Source organism: Rhinatrema bivittatum, chromosome 9 (genome assembly GCF_901001135.1).
Source record: "Rhinatrema bivittatum chromosome 9, aRhiBiv1.1, whole genome shotgun sequence".
In the NCBI taxonomy this organism is placed as follows: Eukaryota; Metazoa; Chordata; class Amphibia; order Gymnophiona; family Rhinatrematidae; genus Rhinatrema; species Rhinatrema bivittatum.
Genome location: NC_042623.1, coordinates 133,271,560 through 133,289,628, shown reverse-complemented (window position 1 = coordinate 133,289,628; position 18,069 = coordinate 133,271,560). Strand labels below are relative to the sequence as shown.

Below are 18,069 nucleotides of genomic sequence, written 5' to 3'. Positions count from 1 at the left end.
CCCGGCGACGTCATAAGCGGACGTGACAGAGGACTCTGAGTTGCATGCCAGACTTGATCTCTAATTTTGAGATGAGGATTGAGTAGAATTAACGCCCGTTGTGCTATACAAGTAACTGCTCTGTGGAGCCATAACACTAAGAATTGTGAATACGTGTTGTGATTGAATGGGAATACTCTTTGAGGATCGTATAGATGGACAAGGCACCGTGGACGTGAAGGGAAACTGTTTGTGCTGACGTAAGTTCCGGTCCAGGCTATAAGAGTCTCACTTTCAGCGGGATGCCATTCAAATATAAGGGCGGCGGGACGCGGCCGCTGCAAACATTAAGTCACTTCAAAAGATGCCGAGAAATGATAAGAAGTAAGACGAAGAAGGCAGATCGCGATTTTGAAGCTGGGCAAATCGTTCTCTAACAGATACAGAAGGAGATCCCCCTGAGGCAGAACTTTGGGTTCGAAACACGCGCGTGTCGGGGAGAGGGAGACCAACCAAAATATGGGAACAGATGAGTATTGACGGTTCCTCTCGTATCTTTTTGAATTTCCCATGCTATAAAAAGCGGTGGATGTTGACCATTGTCTAATCTGCTTGACATTTTAGAAAAAAGGCAAAAAATTTTCAAAAAAGTTCAAAAATGATTTATTATTAAAGCAAGGTGGCCCCATACCTATCTAGGAGTCTGTATGCTTTGACAGACCCTCAGAGTGAGGGGCCTACATATACTTGGCTGGATTGATTTATATGAATCTTTGACCAGCGATACTATTGTTTCGTGTTTGTGTATGCCAAAATTAAGAACAGCATTCTAATAAACCTTTCTCCCAAGCGTGTCCAGTGTGTGAATGTCCTCCTCAGGGGGCGTCAAGGAATGAGTCCTGGACTTTTGTTATTTGGGAGCTGATTCAACAGATTGATAAGAAATTGTCAAATCCTGGAGCCTTCTGGTTTCTGTATATCAAGTCTGCCTTCCTGTTCACATGGGGAACATATGGGGGCCTCCCACATTTTTATCTGTATATCCCTCTGGATATCATGGATGGGCACTACCATGCTATTCTTCAGGGGAACAAGAACGGGAAGATTTCAACACCTTTTCCCTGGGCTCCTCCTCCTCCTCTACCTGAAAAGGAATATCCCCAGATATTCTCTTAATATTGGAGAAGGCGAGGACCTCTGGTGGGGACTTTCTCTTTTCCTGTGGACGAGAGGAGTCTAATACAGTGTTCCTTATAATTTTTTGAGAGTTGTGTGCATAAAATGTTTTCATGTGCACAAAATGTTTTCATGTGCAATGTAGTATATAAATTTGTGCACTGAGAACTTTGAAACATCATTCCATTTTTCTTTTCTTGTGCATACTATGTTTTCCTGCATGTGCTTGTTTCACGTCCTGTGTGTGTGTGTGCACACATATTCACAGCTTACAGGAGGACACTGGTCTGAGGGGAGACCTGCTGGATAAGTTCCTGAAGGAAAAGTCCATAAACTGTTATTAGCCAGGTATAGTTGGGAAAGCAAATGCTTATCCATGGGAGTGATACTCAAGAAATAGATCAACTACTGGGGATCTGATGGGTACTTGTGACCTAAACTAGCCACTGTCAGAGACAGAATGCTGGGTTCAATGGACTGGTCTGACACAGCACAGCACTTCTGTTGACGCCTCCTGATCACGGTAGTTCTCAGATATATAACTGTACTACCTCATATTCCGATTCCCACCTCTGGGCACACCTGTCCTGCAGTCAAGACCCCTGAGAGGCCCTCAACTGGCTGAGGGTTCACGACCTCAATGTATTCCGAAGTTTTGGGCAGTTTCCTCTCCCAATGGACTGTAAATACTCACTGAGATGGATTACACAGATGCCAATATTCTCTAGGCACCAGTATCAATGGAATTGCCACTGTTGCTCCAACAGTTTCTAGACTAGGTTGGATGATGTCTTTAGTACTGATGCAATAATGTAAGACAAAAGGAGGCCCACTGCCTTCTGAATCTCTTTAGTTCCTCCTCAAAGACTGCCAATGTTAAGACAGTATGGGATGCAGGAAGTGAGGTCATACAATATATTCCTAGCTTACCTGAGGTGCATCAGTTATTGAGACCTGGGCCCTTGAAGGCTGTTGCAATCCCCCAGAAAACCTATTGAGAGTGAGCATCCCTCGCTGTCAGGGTGCTAGGGAGCACAGGGGAAGCTAGGAAGGGCGTGTGGCTACAACCAGTAACTTTTACTTTCGACATCGAGCGCTGACTGGGTTCAATGTCGATGCTGCTTCATTTTTGCTTGATGCTCTTAGTATACTTTGATGTCTACGCCAATGATGCAGAATTATTTTGTTTTTCTTGAGTGAAGCTAGACAATGGCCTATCTCCATGGTCCATATTATTTACTGTATTTATCCACTGCTGTTCCAACAGTCACAGTGATTTACAATACATTCATAATTAAAACACAGCTTATATAAAACAATCATTAATACCTAATAAAAAAAAAAATCTTTCAAAGTAACTAAACATGCTTCAATATGATCACAAAACTTGAGTAGAATATTAAAAATTATAAAACAAACACCTAAAATAAACTACATACTAGGGATGAGCATTCACTTTCAAGTTATGGGGTAGATTTTCAAAGGGGTACGCGTGTAAGATACGCGCGTACCCCCCGAAAACCTACCCCAAACCCCCCCTGCGTGTGCCGAGCCTATTTTGCATAGGCTCGGCGGCACACGCAAGCCCCGGGATGCGCGTAAGTCCCAGGCTTTGCAAAGGGGGCATGTTGGGTGGGTGGCACGAATTTTGGGGCAGAGCGGGAGGCTTGTCGGGGGCGTGACGCCGGCCCGGGGGCATGGTCGGGGCCTCCGGACCAGCCCCCGGGTCGGGTGATGGCGTGCCAGCAGCCTGCTGGTGCGCGCAGATTTATGCCTGCTTTTGGCAGGCGTAAATCTGCCAACAAAGGTGGGGGGGGGTTAGATAGGGCCGGGGGGGGGGGCAGTTAGGTAGGGGAAGGGAGGGGAAGGTGGGGGGACGCGGAAGGAAAGTTCCCTCCGAGGCCGCTCCGATTTCAGAGCGGCCTCGGAGGGAACGGAGGCAGGCTGCGCAGCTCGGCGCGTGCAGGCTGCCGATTTTGCGCAGCCTTGCGCGCGCCGACCCCGGATTTTATAAGATGCGCGTATCTTATAAAATCTGGTGTACTTTTGTTCACACTGGTGGCGCGAACAAAAGTACGCACGCGCGTATGTTTGAAGATCTATCTCTATGTGCGTAACTAGTGGACTTTATAGTACACATGTAAAAATGGATAATGCGCGCAAAACTCAAGTTATTAATAGTACATGTATACTATCTGCTATAAATAATGAAATGAATAAAACAAATGCACATGCCTTAAATATACTTAAACTTAAAATACAAATAAAATGTCTTGATTTTCATGATCCACTTGAATTTAGTTTCTTCAAATGCGTATCTGTAAAGACATGTCTTTAGCATCTTTTTAAATATCTTCATATCTGATATTAAGCATAACTGTTCAGGCATTGTATTCCAAACCTCAATGAAGTGGGATGAGTCCTCAAAGTTGAAGCAACTCCTTGTACAGCTCCTGGGCCATTTGATGCAAATGCCTTGGATGACAATGAATTGGTCTTATCTTTCCCAAAGAGTTTATGCATAGCTCTAGGTAGAAGGCAGCACCTCTGGGAGTCATCTTCATATATGTAGAAGATCCCTAGATATTTTGGTTATCTCAGGCAGTGCACATATCTATGACAGACGATGCAGTTGTACCAGAGGCACTACTTGAAGCTAGTGGTCCTCTTCTCTTTTAAGGACATTGGCTGAAAGATAGCCATAGTGAAATAATATGATTCAATTTTAAACAAAATTGGACCAGTACCACCCAATGCACAGATATAGATGCACACAGTGGCTGCACAGAAAAAAGTAATAAAATTTAGAAAGCCTAACAAAAAAACTTAATATGAATTAGGTGAACAAAGAGGTCCCCATTAAGAAATGTATGTGACTTGATGGTAAAATTAATTTTCTCAGAGCAAAAACACAACTGTTGGCTCCATAGCAAAAAATGATCTGAAAGGGATCCCGTGTGATAGCTTGATGGCATGATTAGACTCAATTGAGCCAGCTGAAAGCTCCAGAAGCTTTTAAGACACCGTACTGACCCAGCTCTGTCAAATGAAATCATCAAGCTGTGAGCAATTCAACATCCTGCTTGTCCTTGGGAGAACTCAGTGTTGCTTACCTGTAACAGGTGTTCAAGAACATCAAATGGAGTTCAGCATGGAAATTTGATTTCAAAGTTTCTAGAAACATTGGGCATGCTCTATTGGGCATGTTTAACATACGAGATGGTCCCTTCAGGCTTTGCTTAGCTTAATTTTGGAGAAACCGACACCAACAGGAGGTGGGCATGTTTTGTGAAGAACTGCCATCCTGCTGTCTTCGGAGAACAACTATTACAGGTAAGCAACACTGCTCTCCGAGGACAAGAAGGATGGCAGCCCTCACACATGGAGAGTGCCTAGCTACAGGCTGCTTTAAATGAAAGAAGTGGAAAAACTGAACAGTTCCAGTGGCAAAATCTGTTTTGGTAGTAATAGGCAAAAAGAGCGCTGAATGGGTCCTATAAATCAAAATAAATAAACAAAAGGCACCTCTTTTATATTATTCAATGTGGCTAGACACGTTGGTAGTAATAGGACATTTTTAACTTTCTTACTTTTTATAGGACCAATCTGGATCCACAATAATGAGCCCTATGAGAGATACAGTTGCGTTCTACACTTCAAAGCAACTCCTCAGAACAGACAGGCCAAACCTACTGTCATGTCGGTAGTCCCTGTCCAAGAAATAGTGTGATGTGAATGCGTGAAGAAAAATCCACATCACAGACTTACAAATTTCCTCCATGGAGGTTTATCTTAGGTGGGCTACTTACACCACCATGGCTCTAAAACTATGAGACTTGATATGGCCCATCTGGACATAACATAAGGAGATGCAATCTGCTAACCAATTTGAGAGGGTGCTTGGCAAAGCTGAGTGAACGAAAATGCCATAATGCCTCTATTGCTTCATGGTGAGTCTGCACCTTGAATACTGTGTACAATTTTGGTCGCCGCTTCTCAGAATAGATATAGTTGCGATGGAGAAGGTACAAAGAAGGGCAACCAAAATGATAAAGGGGATGGAATAGCTCCCCTATGAGGAAAGACTAAAGAGGTTAGGACTGTTCAGCTTGGAGATTAGATGGCTGAGGGGGAATATGATAGAGGTCTTTAAAATCATGAGAGGTCTAGAACAGGTAAATGTGAATCTGTTATTTACTCTTTTGGATAATAGAAGGACTAGGGGGCACTCCATGAAGTTAGCATGTAGCACATTTAAAACTAATAGGAGAAAGTTCTTTATCACTCAATGCACAATTGAACTCTGGAATTTGTTGCCAGAGGATATGGTTAGTGCAGTTGGGTTTAAAAGAGGTTTGGATAATCGAGTTGACTTAGAAAATAGCCACTGCTATTACTAGCATCAGTAGCATGGGATATACTTAGTTCTTGGGTATTTGCCAGGTACTTGTAGCTTGGATTGGCCACTGTTGGAAACAGGATGCTGGGCTTGATCGACCCTTGGTCTGACCCAGTATGGCATGTTCTTATGTTCTTAACTTTCTAAGGGCTTCAAGTATGCTCCAGATAGAAGGCCAAGGTTCTCTTACAGTTCAAACTGAGTAGTGCTTGTTCACCCCTGTGGACATGTCACCCGGAAAGAAGGTTGGAAAGACAATGGACTGGTTAAGGTAGAAGTAAGGTAGAAGTATGACACTATCTAGGGCAGGAACTTACGATGTGCATGCAGAACCTCCCTATGGTGAAAAAAGTGGTGTAAGATGGATAATTCACTAGGGCCTGAAGCTCACAGACTCTAACCACCACCAAAAATATGATCTTCTAGATTAGGTACTTAAGCTCACAGGAGGACTAGATGCTCGAAGGGAACTTTCATCAGATAGGTCAGTACCACACTGAGGACCTATGAAACAGGAGGTAGCTTGATGGGAGCCTTCAAATGAAGCAAGCACAATATGAATTAGACAGCCAATGGTTGTAACACAATGAGTCTACTTTCTATATGGTGGAGGTAGGCGCAAATAGCACTAAGGTACACACTGAGTTAGTTTTTGTTGCGTCCGGTCGCAGACGGTTGCGACTGCTCTGCCTCACCTCTTCTACTTTTTTCCTCCTCCCTGGGAAGGATGGCTGCTTCTGGTGCTGATTGCCGAAACCCTCGGCGTCTCCGGCACAGCATGGGCGTCCCCGTCCACCATGCTTCTTCCTGAGGCCTCCTAGGCGCGCGCGCACGCCACCTACGCTTTTGAATACGTCATGGCAGGAACCTCGGGGGCGTCCCCACCACATGACATCAGTACCTCCGGGTATTTAAACCTCCGTTCCGCTATAGCCCAACGAGTTAGCAAGGACTTCGGTTTTGCTACTCTGACCGCTTCTAAGCTGCTCGCTAGGATTCCTCTCTACCCTCCTGGGTAACTCGCTCCAACGGAAGCTCTGGATACCCGCTCCTCGGGGGCCTCTCGCTTCTATCTGTCCTTCGGGGTTCAACTACCTAACCAGGACACCCGCTCTTCGGGGGTCCTATCTACTTTCTTCCAGGATTCTTCGGTGCTCCGAGGTACTCGCTCCTCGAGGGCCTATCCTGCTCCTCTGACCTCGAATCCCTCTCTTCATTCTTCTACCAAAGACATTATCAGCACTGCCACTATGTGAGTATCGCTACGCTCCAGCTCTCCTTATTCCACCCTTCAGGTTTGGGCTTATCCCGCGCTGCGGAACACTACCCAACCTTGCTACATCCGGGTGAGACCATCATCTATAGAGACTGTCTGAGCTTTCTGTGATATCGCTGGCCTACAATACTATCCCTTTCTTGAAGCAAGATTCAACTTACATCAGCAGTACAATAAAGCTTTCTTTCCTCAGTGTCTGCTTACTAGAGTCTAGCCGATCGTTGTGGCTCCCCATGGGGCCCCTCCCCGTGGGAGGAGTCATCGCCACTGCGACCAAGAGTCCACAATATGCCACAAACCCAACAGTTTTGAGCCCTGACTCCAAGAGATGTAGAAGGCAATCAAGCAGTTTTTGTATGAAGCAAGAAAAAGTGTCTAGGGCCTTCTACTCACATCAAAAGGCAAACATCCTCCATTTTGATCCATCAGATCTCCTTGTGGAGTCCTTCCTGGAAGCCAGAACACCACAAGACACATTCTCAGAGAGGTTCAGTGGATGCAAAACTACACTTTCAACATTCAGGCTGCAAGGGCCAGGGATTTGCTGTTGGAATGGTGCAACAAACCCAGATCTTGAGGAGATCCTGATGGACATCTCCCATAAGAGCAGGAATCAAATCTGTCTTGGCCAAAAAGGAGCTATGAGAATCATAGTTATCCAGTCTCTTCTGAGTTTCAACAAGGTCTTTCCAATCAGAAGAACTGGAGGGGACCAAGAAGGCATTCTGAACAGATGTGCTTGCTTGGAGCTCTTGCTTGCTGCAAGGTTTCTCTTTGCCTAACATGTTTTCCTTTCATGGATCCATGGTAAAATGACAAGGGAAGCTGAAGGGGAGTCCCTCTCCTCACCATCAGCCATCTCACCTGCGACAGATGGCTATGCCCAAGTTGCTGTAGAGTTCTTCATCATTGTTGATGGCGGCTTCTGTTGCTGGGTATATTGAGGGAGCCATTCGTCAGCTGGGATAGGATGCTGAGGTGTCCCCTAAGCCCCAATCACAGATCTCTTCCTGCTCCTCCATCAGTGCGGTGTAATATGGATCTCGTTGGAACTGACCTGGATGGACCCACTAGGGGGCCATAGATGCAGAGTATGGCAGCAGAACAACTCAGGGTTTTGCAGTTACATCGGCAGTGGTCGGTCTCTGTGGAAGCTCCCCCTGCTGATAAGAGCTTCTCTGAAAGATTTGTCACCATGCCTGCCTCTCAGAGCTCACCGATGCTTCTACCACCGGTAATATCTAGTGTCAAACCATCTCTCATTACTTTGGACAGCATTTGGTCACACCTTTCATCTATATGGAAGAATCTTTAGTCTTCTTAACTGTTTATAATAACATACTTTTTCGTATTCAATTGCAAGAGGCCGCTATTTCTTCTCATACAAAGGAAATCCAGGATCTTAAGTTGGCCACTGATAATTTTTCCAAGGTCCAAGCTGTCTTACTTCAGGACAGGATGGTAGACTCTCAGAGGATTGAGAACTTGGAAGATTGTGTCAGGGCACTGAATTTTTGCATTGCTAATTTTCTGATCGTTCCTATGATCTCTCCTTCAGAACTATTCAAATCGTATGTGTGTGAGGTTCTAGGAATTTCAAATTAAATTTCTCCTACTATTCTTAAGACATATTACCTTCCCACAAGAGCCAATTTTACCATTAGTAATCCAAGTCGATTGGGTGCAACAGGTCCTGGGGATTTGGATCTCTCTGCACTCTTGGAATTAATAGTGGTGGATGAATAAAATAGGGCTACTTTACAGCTTTCAATTACAGACCGTGATTTGGTTCTTAAACAATTTTTCATGCAGCTCAATTGCCTTTTATGGGTTTTAAAGTTTGGGTTATTTCCTGATTTTTCTAGCATGACCCAAGTGAGCAGGAAAACATTTCTGGCTATGTGCAATGAAGCAATTGGTTTGGGCACATATTTTGTACTGCGATTTCCATGCAAATGTTTAATTTTCCTTACCTAAGAAAGATATGTATTTTTGGAGCCTTCTCAGCTCCAGTTTTTCTTAGATTCTAGGATGTCTAGTGGTGGAGAACCTACTGCTGTTTCTTGAATGGGGGTTGGCAAAGGATGGGCGTATTATCCACATGTTAGTGTAGATGGAGATGTCTTCTTGGAAGAGTTTTCCTTTTGTATTGTTTTTGGTCTTTTCCTCTCTTATTTTGGGAATGCTTTAGCCAGCATTGCTAACTGTACTTTTTCCTTTGTATTATTCACTATTTGACATTTTCATTGCATATATAGCTTATTTTTCTTCACTAGTTAAGCTTGTATGTTATTTTGAAAATACAAATAAAGAGTTAAAAAAAAGAAGAACTGGAAGATTATGTGTACAGTAAATCTCAATCGCAATCTTGGGCGAAGATATCCAAGATTAGTTGCCTCAAGTGTCTTATGGAGCAGATAGAGCAGGACCTTCCTCTTCAGAGGGGATACAAATAGATCTACCACAGGTGTACCCTACTCACGGAATAGCTGTTTTGCTACACTCCTGTTCAGGACCATTCACGGGGTTTGGGATCCAGCTCAGTCTATCCATCAGGATATTCTTCACACCTGCCAGACCATTCTCTGAGTGAGCCCAGACCCACAACTGGACAATCTTCTGACTCAGGAGGTACAATTCCTTCCTCCCTGCCTGTTGATGTAAAACACTGCCACTTGAACATCCTTTTATACGAGAATAACAGTTGGCCAACTGATCTCTGAAACCTATTAGAGCATACTGAACTACCCTTAGATCTAGGAAGTTTATCTTATAAAGCTTTTCCTGAGCTAGCCAAAGCCCTTGGTGCAGAGATCCTCTACATAAGCTCTCCACACCAGTTTAGTGGTCAGAACAATTTGAATCTGAGGCTCCGGGAGACAAACGGATCAGCCACCAAGACAAAAGAATCCTTCAGAGGCTGGGTGATGCAGATGCTGTTGTGTAGACCCTACGTGGCCTGATCCTATTGAGATTTGAAGGTCCACTAGTCTCTTCTTATATGAAGAAATGCCAAGGAAGTAACATGGACTGAAAGGCATGATGTCCAGCAACCTCATCATATGCTATGCTGATGCCTGACTCATTCTTGTCCTGTCTATTGCAGATAGCAATGTGATAAACCTCCCTTGTGGTAAGAAGGCTCCTATCCAAGTCAGGCCTAGCAGAGTGCCTGTAAATTCTAATTGAAATGACTGGCTCAAGTGAGACTTTGGGTAATTGATTATGAATCCTACCTAGTAACTTCAACATGTGTATGGTTTTCTTCATTGATTTTATGGCACCTCCTTGAGATGCATTCTTGACAGGGTAGGGGATCACATGTATCCATAATTGCGAAGATACATCGCCACCACTGCAAGACATTTTGAGAAAATACATAGGGAAGATGCTAGGCTGAAATGCAGTACATGATATTGGAGGCTATGAACCCCTACTACAAAATCTGAGATATTTTCTGTGACCTGGGAATATCTTTATATGGATTATAAACCTCCTTGAGGTCTAGTGAATATAGCCCACCTCCTTTTTCCAACAACAGTATTGATGTGCCCAGAAAACCATCTTGAACGTTTCCTTTTTCAGAAACTTGTTCAACACCCTTAGGACTAGGATGAGATGAGAGCCCTATTATTTTGGAATCAGGAAGAATACTGGTCCTCTTTTCCTTTGTAGATTAGGTTCAACCACTTGGGTTTTTAATAGGGAGGATAACTTCATTTGAAGTAGCTCCTGATGCTGAGATACTACTCAAATGGGTCTTGGTGGGTGATCTGACAGGATGTTAAATAAGTGTCACCTGTACCCTTTCCATATTATGCCCTTAGATCTAGGACAGGACAGTCTCCATGGGTTTTTTTTTTTTGCATCAGGAAGTACTTGGAGTAAAATCCATGCCCTCTTTCCCTTAGTGTAACAGGTTTGACCACATTGGTCTTTAAGAGTGTGGACAGCTCCAACTGGTGCACATCCTGATGTGGAGATTTCCCACAATTGGGTGTGAAGGCTGACTCAGCAGAACTGCCAATAGATGTAATCTGTACCCATGACTGAAGTTATAACGGACCAATAGTTTACATAAAACCTCAGCTGCCTCTGACAAGAAGGTCCTGTGTCATGGGTACTAGGATGTTGGTAATACTATCCATGATCCAGTCAAAACCTCATACCAGGTTTTGATTGGGATGTTGGCTGTGGCTTTGGGGTCCTCTGCTTTCGAGGATAAGCACAAGGATCCTGCTGTTGATGGGACTGAAGGAAGTTGCTATATACTCCCTTCTTTACCTTATTCAGGAAATATTGGCCCATGAAAAGCTGATAGGATACTTTAAAGGCAATTAAGCATGTCTTCCTAGAAAACCTAAGAATGTCAAGAGATAAGAATGGTTCCTGGACTGCTTGTCTTTCTTTAGAGTAGATTCAATCAACACAGATTAGTGTGACATCTCTAATTCAGGAGTCTTCTGGACACAATATATCACATCTATCTTCTTATTCAATGGAGCCACAGACAGGGAACGTTTTCACATCATCTGTACCTTCTGAAGGATCTCATGAACTACAGCTGCCACAATTTCCTTAGGGGGCTCCACAAACTGGCAGATATCCAGCATCATGGTTATGGCTTCATCTTTTCCCTCAAAAGTAAAGGAGATGGCTTGAGTCATTCTCTGAATAAAGCCAGCATAAGGTGAGGTCCTCAGAACGGAGATTTTCTCCTTTTCTACAGAGAAGGGTCAGGGGGAAGACCTGTCAATTTCTCTTAACCAGAGAAATCCTCAGAACCATAATATCATCCAAGGATACTCAGATCCTAAGCCAGACTGGCCACTGTTGGAAACAGAATGCTGGGCTTGATGAACCCTTGGTCTGACCCAGTATGGCATGTTCTTATATTCTTACTAATATATCAGAGTCATGGACCAGAATCTTACCTGGTTAGCAGACAAGACCTCAGAGAGGGGAGCACTGTCTGTTGGAGCCTTACACACCAATTAACTTCATCTTGGCAAAGATTCCTCCCTCGATGGAACAGAAATAGTCAACAATGCGGTTGACACACTCAGATTCCCCTCTAGAAACCAACATCAGTACCAATCCAACAGGTGGCAAGGAGGATGCCAGAATTAGCTGGTCTTCTGTCTGTACTGAATCGATGGTGTCAATGTCAGAGCACCAATGCTCTGAAGTTTTTAGTACAAGGCCTGCTGGATTTTCCTATTCAGCTTCTACTCAAAGACTGCTGATGCAAAGACAGCATGGAAGGAGGCATCATGGCCATGTCTTGCTGGGATACCAGAGATGTATCAATAGCTGACACCAGAATGTTTAGAGACACTTGTAATTCCTGGGACTACACTGAGGAACTCTTCACTACAGAAGCACTTGTGGGGATTCAAGGCAGCGCCCAGAATATCCCTTCGCCCAGCACTGTTCATTGAATGAGACTATTGATGGGAATTATTAGAAAGGGAATGATGAATAAAACAGAAAATGTCATAATGCCTCTGTATCGCTCCATGGTGAGACCGCACCTTGAATACTGTGTACAATTCTGGTCACCACATCTCAAAAAAGATATAGTTGTGATGGAGAAGGTACAGAGAAGGGCGACCAAAATGATAAGTGGAATGGAACAGCTCCCCTATGAGGAAAGACTAAAGAGGTTAGGACTTTTCAGCTTGGAGAAGAGACAGCTGAGGGGGGATATGATAGAGGTGTTTAAAATCATGAGAGGTCTAGAACACGTAGATGTGAATTGGTTATTTAGTCTTTCAGATAATAGAAAGTCTAGGGGGCACTCCATGAAGTTAGCATGTGGCACATTTAAAACTAATCTGAGAAAGTTCTTTTTCACTCAATGCACAATTAAACTCTGGAATTTGTTTCCAGAGGATGTGGTTAGTGCAGTTAGTGTAGCTGTGTTTAAAAAAGGACTAGATACGTTTTTGGAGGAGAGGTCCATTACCTGCTATTAATTAAGTTGACTTAGAAAATAGCCACTGCTATTACTAGCAACAGTAACATGGAATAGACTTAGTTTTTGGGTACTTGCCAGGTTCTTAAGGCCTGGATTGGCTACTGTTGGAAACAAGATGCTGGGCTTGATGGACCCTTGTTCTGACCCAGTATGGCATGTTCTTATGTTCTTGGCCTTTACCCAGTGAACACTGATTCTTCTTGATACTAGATCCAAAGAGGTCAAACCCTTTGCATTACTCAGGTGGGAAGGAATAGATGGTGATCTATCCTCCTGTTCCTTCTTGGTGTGAGATTTTGAGGGGGTCTGATGCTCTTCTGGGTCCTTTATTGTAGATGCCTCCAATGCAGATACCAAAGAGCCAGATTTATGCATCTCAAAGTGCTGTTCATAAAATCAAGCTGGAATTGATGCCCCCTAAGAGATATAACTGCATAAAAGGGGCTCCCCCTGATGTCATGGTTAGCATCCAGGCAGAGAACATATCTATCATGGGGATCATGACAGATATGACCCTCTTGCACAAGGTCATAGACCACAAAACGAGTGCAGCAAAGTCAAATGACTCAATGACAAACTGCAATCATTGCAGCCTCTATGCACCAACGTCAGTGCACCACAGGCTTCCAAAATAGAAAAAGCTTACAAACTGCCAAAAAGCCTACCTAGGTCGACTAGAGGGAATAAAAACAGACTGTGGGACCCTGCAAAATAATGAATCCTGTACTTTTAGGAAACTGAAGGATCCTTCACAGCAGGAAAGAAAGATCTGTGACATGTGGGCTCTGTGGAAAAGATGAGACCAAAGCGGCTACTGTGTGGACGCATGACAGGATGACATACTGCAAAAGCCTAGGAGGGCATGCTCAAAATTCTAGAAAATCTGAAATCAAATTTCCATGCCTGGCTCTATCCGATGTCATCACCCATGTGTGAAGACGTCTCTCATCCTGCTTGTCCTCGAAGAAAAGATCAAACATCAACTTTCCAAAAGAAAACATTCCTAATGGCTGTGAAAGGGGGACACACCTCCTGCAGCAGGTCTTCCACAGAATGGCTGAACCTGTCAACAATTTCATCAATCAACTGGCTGTGGGCGATGTCCACTCTGTTCTGGATGGTGTACTCTTCACTGCACAGGATACTGTATGTTTTGCTGCAGGCTTCCAGCACATCTGATTCTGTGTGCTTCTCTACCACAAACTTTATCTGCTTTAACAAGCCATCCAGGTGCTGAAGAAAAGAAGAAAATGTCACAGTTGATAGCTACAATCTCAACCACATACTCCTTAAAAAAAAAAAAAGTTTAAAAGAAGCTTTTGGTGAAAACAATGCCTGCTATAGAAAGCAAAACTGAAAAAAATCTTTCAGGAACTATGTCTTGGAAAATCATCCTAAATAATCTTTACTGTAAAAGAAGCATTTGTTGCAAAAGCTTCAGTCCTAGTTACTGTCCTACCTGTACATCCTTCATATGTATTCATAGTTCAATTACCCTAAAGAAGAAGCTCCTCTCAGAAAGAGAGCCTACTTTATGGGACATGCACCCATGTCTACGTGTATGTGTGGCTCGGAACCCCCACCCCTACCCTCAAGTGACCCTCACATGTCCTGAAAACATATGTCTAGGAAACCAAACAAAAGTATAATGACCTCATGAGCTCTTTCTTTCACAAATATGGCTAAAAAAATACTTTAAGGAAACTGAATTATGAATACTTATGAAAGATTCCTGAATCAACAGTAGCTACGGTTGAAGCATTGTTGATTTGCACTAATGCTCATAAGACTCGTGCATTTTGTGGGGGGTTTTTTTTTAATTTTTTAGTTTTCAAATTTTCACATTTATTACATGGAATATTTCAAAAGAAATTCGTTACATATACAATAGAAAGCCCATATATAACATCTCTGAAGTGAAAAAAAATCTAGTAAATATGTACCTTAATATAGGAATTTTAGAGGCAAGAGAAAATAGAGCGAATAAACAGACAATTTACATATACTTAAATTAGATAGGAGAGTTACTCTATTCCTTATTAAGTTGATCACACATCAGGAGTTTCATTAGGATGACCCAGCAAGAAATCCTTCAATTGCTTAGGATCGAAAAACACAATTATTTCCCTGATATCTAACACAACCTTTGCAGGGAAATTTTAAGACAAATCGTGCTCCCATACTGGTAACCCTTTCTTTCATAACAAGAAATTCCTTCCTGCGTTGCTGCATTATTTTAGTAACATCGGGATTTATCCAAAGCTTTGCCCCATAAAATAGGGCTTGTCTATTTCTCAGAAACATTTTTAATACATAATTTCTATCAGATATAAATGCAAATGATATTAGCATGGCTTTCCTTTCCTTTATTTCCATTTCTATTGATAATTCTAATATTTCGGATATGTCCATAGAAGGTATGTTCTCTCCCTCAACCTGACGACCCGTTTGTGGAAGGTAGTATGCTCTAGTACACACCGGTAAAGCTAACTCTGGTATCTTCAGTATTTCTTTCATATATGTTTTAAACAGTTCAACAGGTGAAATCATCCTGACCACTGGAAAGTTTATCACTCGTAGATTCAACATCCTCAGGTTATTCTCAAGTTTCTCTGTTCTTTTTTCCATAATCATTTCTGACTTTATAAAGTTTTGCTGTAAAGACTCCATTTTTTGTAAACGTTCCTCATGGCCTTGTACTTTCACCTCCAACCATATTATTATTCTCCCTAGTTTGATTTTTAACTTCAGTTATTGATTGTGCATTTGATTTCAAAGCCATATCAATGGCTTTTAAGGCATACCATACCTTCCCCAGCGTTATGTCCTCAGGTTGCCCAAGACTAACATTAACTTCTATGGGTTCCTGTGGGGTCTCACCCTGTTCTCCTGGTGTTGCCACACGCTGTATGTTACCTGGGATAATATTACTTATTTCGGTCAGAACATCTCCTCCAGGACTCATCTCCAGCAACCCGTGAGTTCCTCCTCCTCTCGGGACGGCTGCTCCATGCTCACCTGTCCCGGGGCTCTCCTGCTCCACCCTCGAAGACTCCGGATGTAAACCGCTTCGAACCGGTTCAGGCGGGGACACATCGCTCTGTGCTGGAGGCACCAGCCGGATCGGCTCGCCAGGGTTCAAGGTGTCGTCTAGGGTCGGGGGGGAATGCGTTCACTCGACCGGCATCCCCCCAGCGACCAGCCCCTCTGGCGTACCGGTAACTCCTGTCAGGAAGCCCTCTATGTGCAGCTGGGAAGGGTCCAACACCGGAGAGCTGGTCATTGCTCCCCGGATTTTCCCTTTTCGCTTGGTATGGGGCATTTCCCGTCAATAGCAGGGCTGAATTAGCCATGCTGTTATGGGATCTGTCAATCAGGCCCGGGAGGCGGAGCTTGTCAAAGCAGAGAACAGAGCTTTGCTCTCTGCGGCTGCGCGTGTGTTCCCGCGCAGGAAAGTAACGGAATCTCCTCAGTGTTTTTTCCGCGAGCGGGATCGCACGCGGAGCTGATTTCTCCTCAGTTTAAAAATAGAATGAAAATGTCAAAACCGGGGTTCAAACCCTGTCAATGTGGGAAAAGAATGTCGGTCACGGACGGACACGACCGATGTTATCAATGTCTCGGACCACATCACAATAGAGAGAATTGTGAGTTTTGCTCTAAGATGTCACCTAGAGCATTAAAACAAAGGGCCTATAGGCTTCAGGAACTTTTTGCCTCATGAGATCCGTAGGAGGCTCATTCATCGCCTGGCCCGCTAACTTCATCGGCTCCATCGAAAAAGAAAACTTTGCCGTCTGATCCTAAGTCCTCCACTCTAGGAGGTAAGGGGAAAGCAAAAAATCAAAGGCCAGTGGGTTCTCGAAAATCCCCAGTGCCTATAGAGCCGCAACATACCTCATCGGAGGATGAACCCTCCGCGCCGAAGACTTCTGCGCCTATGGCACCGTCTGCGCAGACTCCCATATCGGTGCCGAGGACGGAGTCTGCGCGCAACCTACAGCTTCCGGCGCACATGGTGCAGAAGAAACCATCGCGCGGATCAGTTACGCGCACGGCGCCAGAGAAACCTGCGCGTATGGCGCCGGAGAAACTTGCGCGTACGGCGCCGACTAAGAAACTTATGCGCACGGCGCCGAACACATCGGCGCCGATAACCCATGTGCACGCCGCATAAAAAATATATGCGCATAAATCTACAACTGCGCATAAATCTGCTTCCGCGCGCAGATATACAAGTGTGCATAAGTCGACCGTCGCGCATACGCGCATACCCGCGCATAACTCTACATCTGTGCGTAAGCACATATCCGCACATAGATCTAACTCAGCGCATAGATCAAAATCTGCGCGTGAAAACCATAATTATTCAATCAGAAGATTAACAACGAGCTTGAAGCGGAAACGATACCCTTCACACAGCTCTGCTCCAGACACTGAAACCACGGATACTGATACATCATCTGATGACTATCACAAGTATTCAAGTCACTCCCACCGTAATAAATTACCAAAGAGGAGTGCTACATGGGAGATAAGTCCTTCAACTTCTAAATCATCTTGTAAACCTACTGACTGCTCAAAAAGAGAAATAGTACAAATTCTTTCCTCTAACACCTCTTCAGATTCGGAAGATTTAAGGAATACTTCAGTCAATAGACTACACAAAGATAGGGAAGTTCCTACAACTTCACCTCAAACAAGTATCAAACAACAACAAGACAGTCGTATGGTAATGCCATCTCATACAAGAGAAGCATTTTTTCAACTGTCTCAATCTTTAGCAGGGTTTTACGAGACGCTTCAATCATCATTCAAAATGACTAATATTACTGATGACAATGCTACGAAACAAAGCACAGTCTAATCAAGAGCAGTCGGCAGAACCACCGACATCTCCCATGATAAACCAACCAGCCTCGCCAACTCATATCCATGAGACATCTTTAGATTCTCCTTCAATACAAACATCCCCAGCATCATCGATGGGAGGTCTCTCAGATCTGCAGGACCACATACAGGAGCCATATTCCCCTCCTGAAGACCTTACATACCCAAAATTCCTAGAAAAAATGGGTACCATTCTACATCTAGAAGTCCAAAAAGAAACAGACCCTAGGGCAGAAACCCTCGGTCTTCTAAAGATTTTTGATACTCAGGTGGAACCAACTTCTCTTCCACCACAAAATATCCTGCATTCAGTCTTACAAAAATCCTGGGAGACCCCTTATACAATAGCAGCCATTTCCAGGAAAACAG

The 18,069-nt window shown here is 43.8% G+C and overlaps 1 protein-coding gene across 2 annotated transcripts in view; it reads right to left on the bottom strand.

Annotated features, from left to right (window-relative positions):
- STAG1 (stromal antigen 1) overlaps positions 1 to 18,069 on the bottom strand; it is an 815,655-nt gene that overhangs the window by 292,021 nt on the left and 505,565 nt on the right. Inside the window, exon 17 of one of the 2 annotated variants that reach the window (XM_029617274.1) lies at positions 13,840 to 14,043. The exons of the other annotated variant lie outside the window; for it this stretch is intronic. Within the exon in view, the coding sequence (XP_029473134.1) occupies positions 13,840 to 14,043 (204 nt within the window). The remainder of the gene's footprint in view (positions 1 to 13,839; positions 14,044 to 18,069) is intronic. 2 annotated transcript variants of the gene reach the window in all.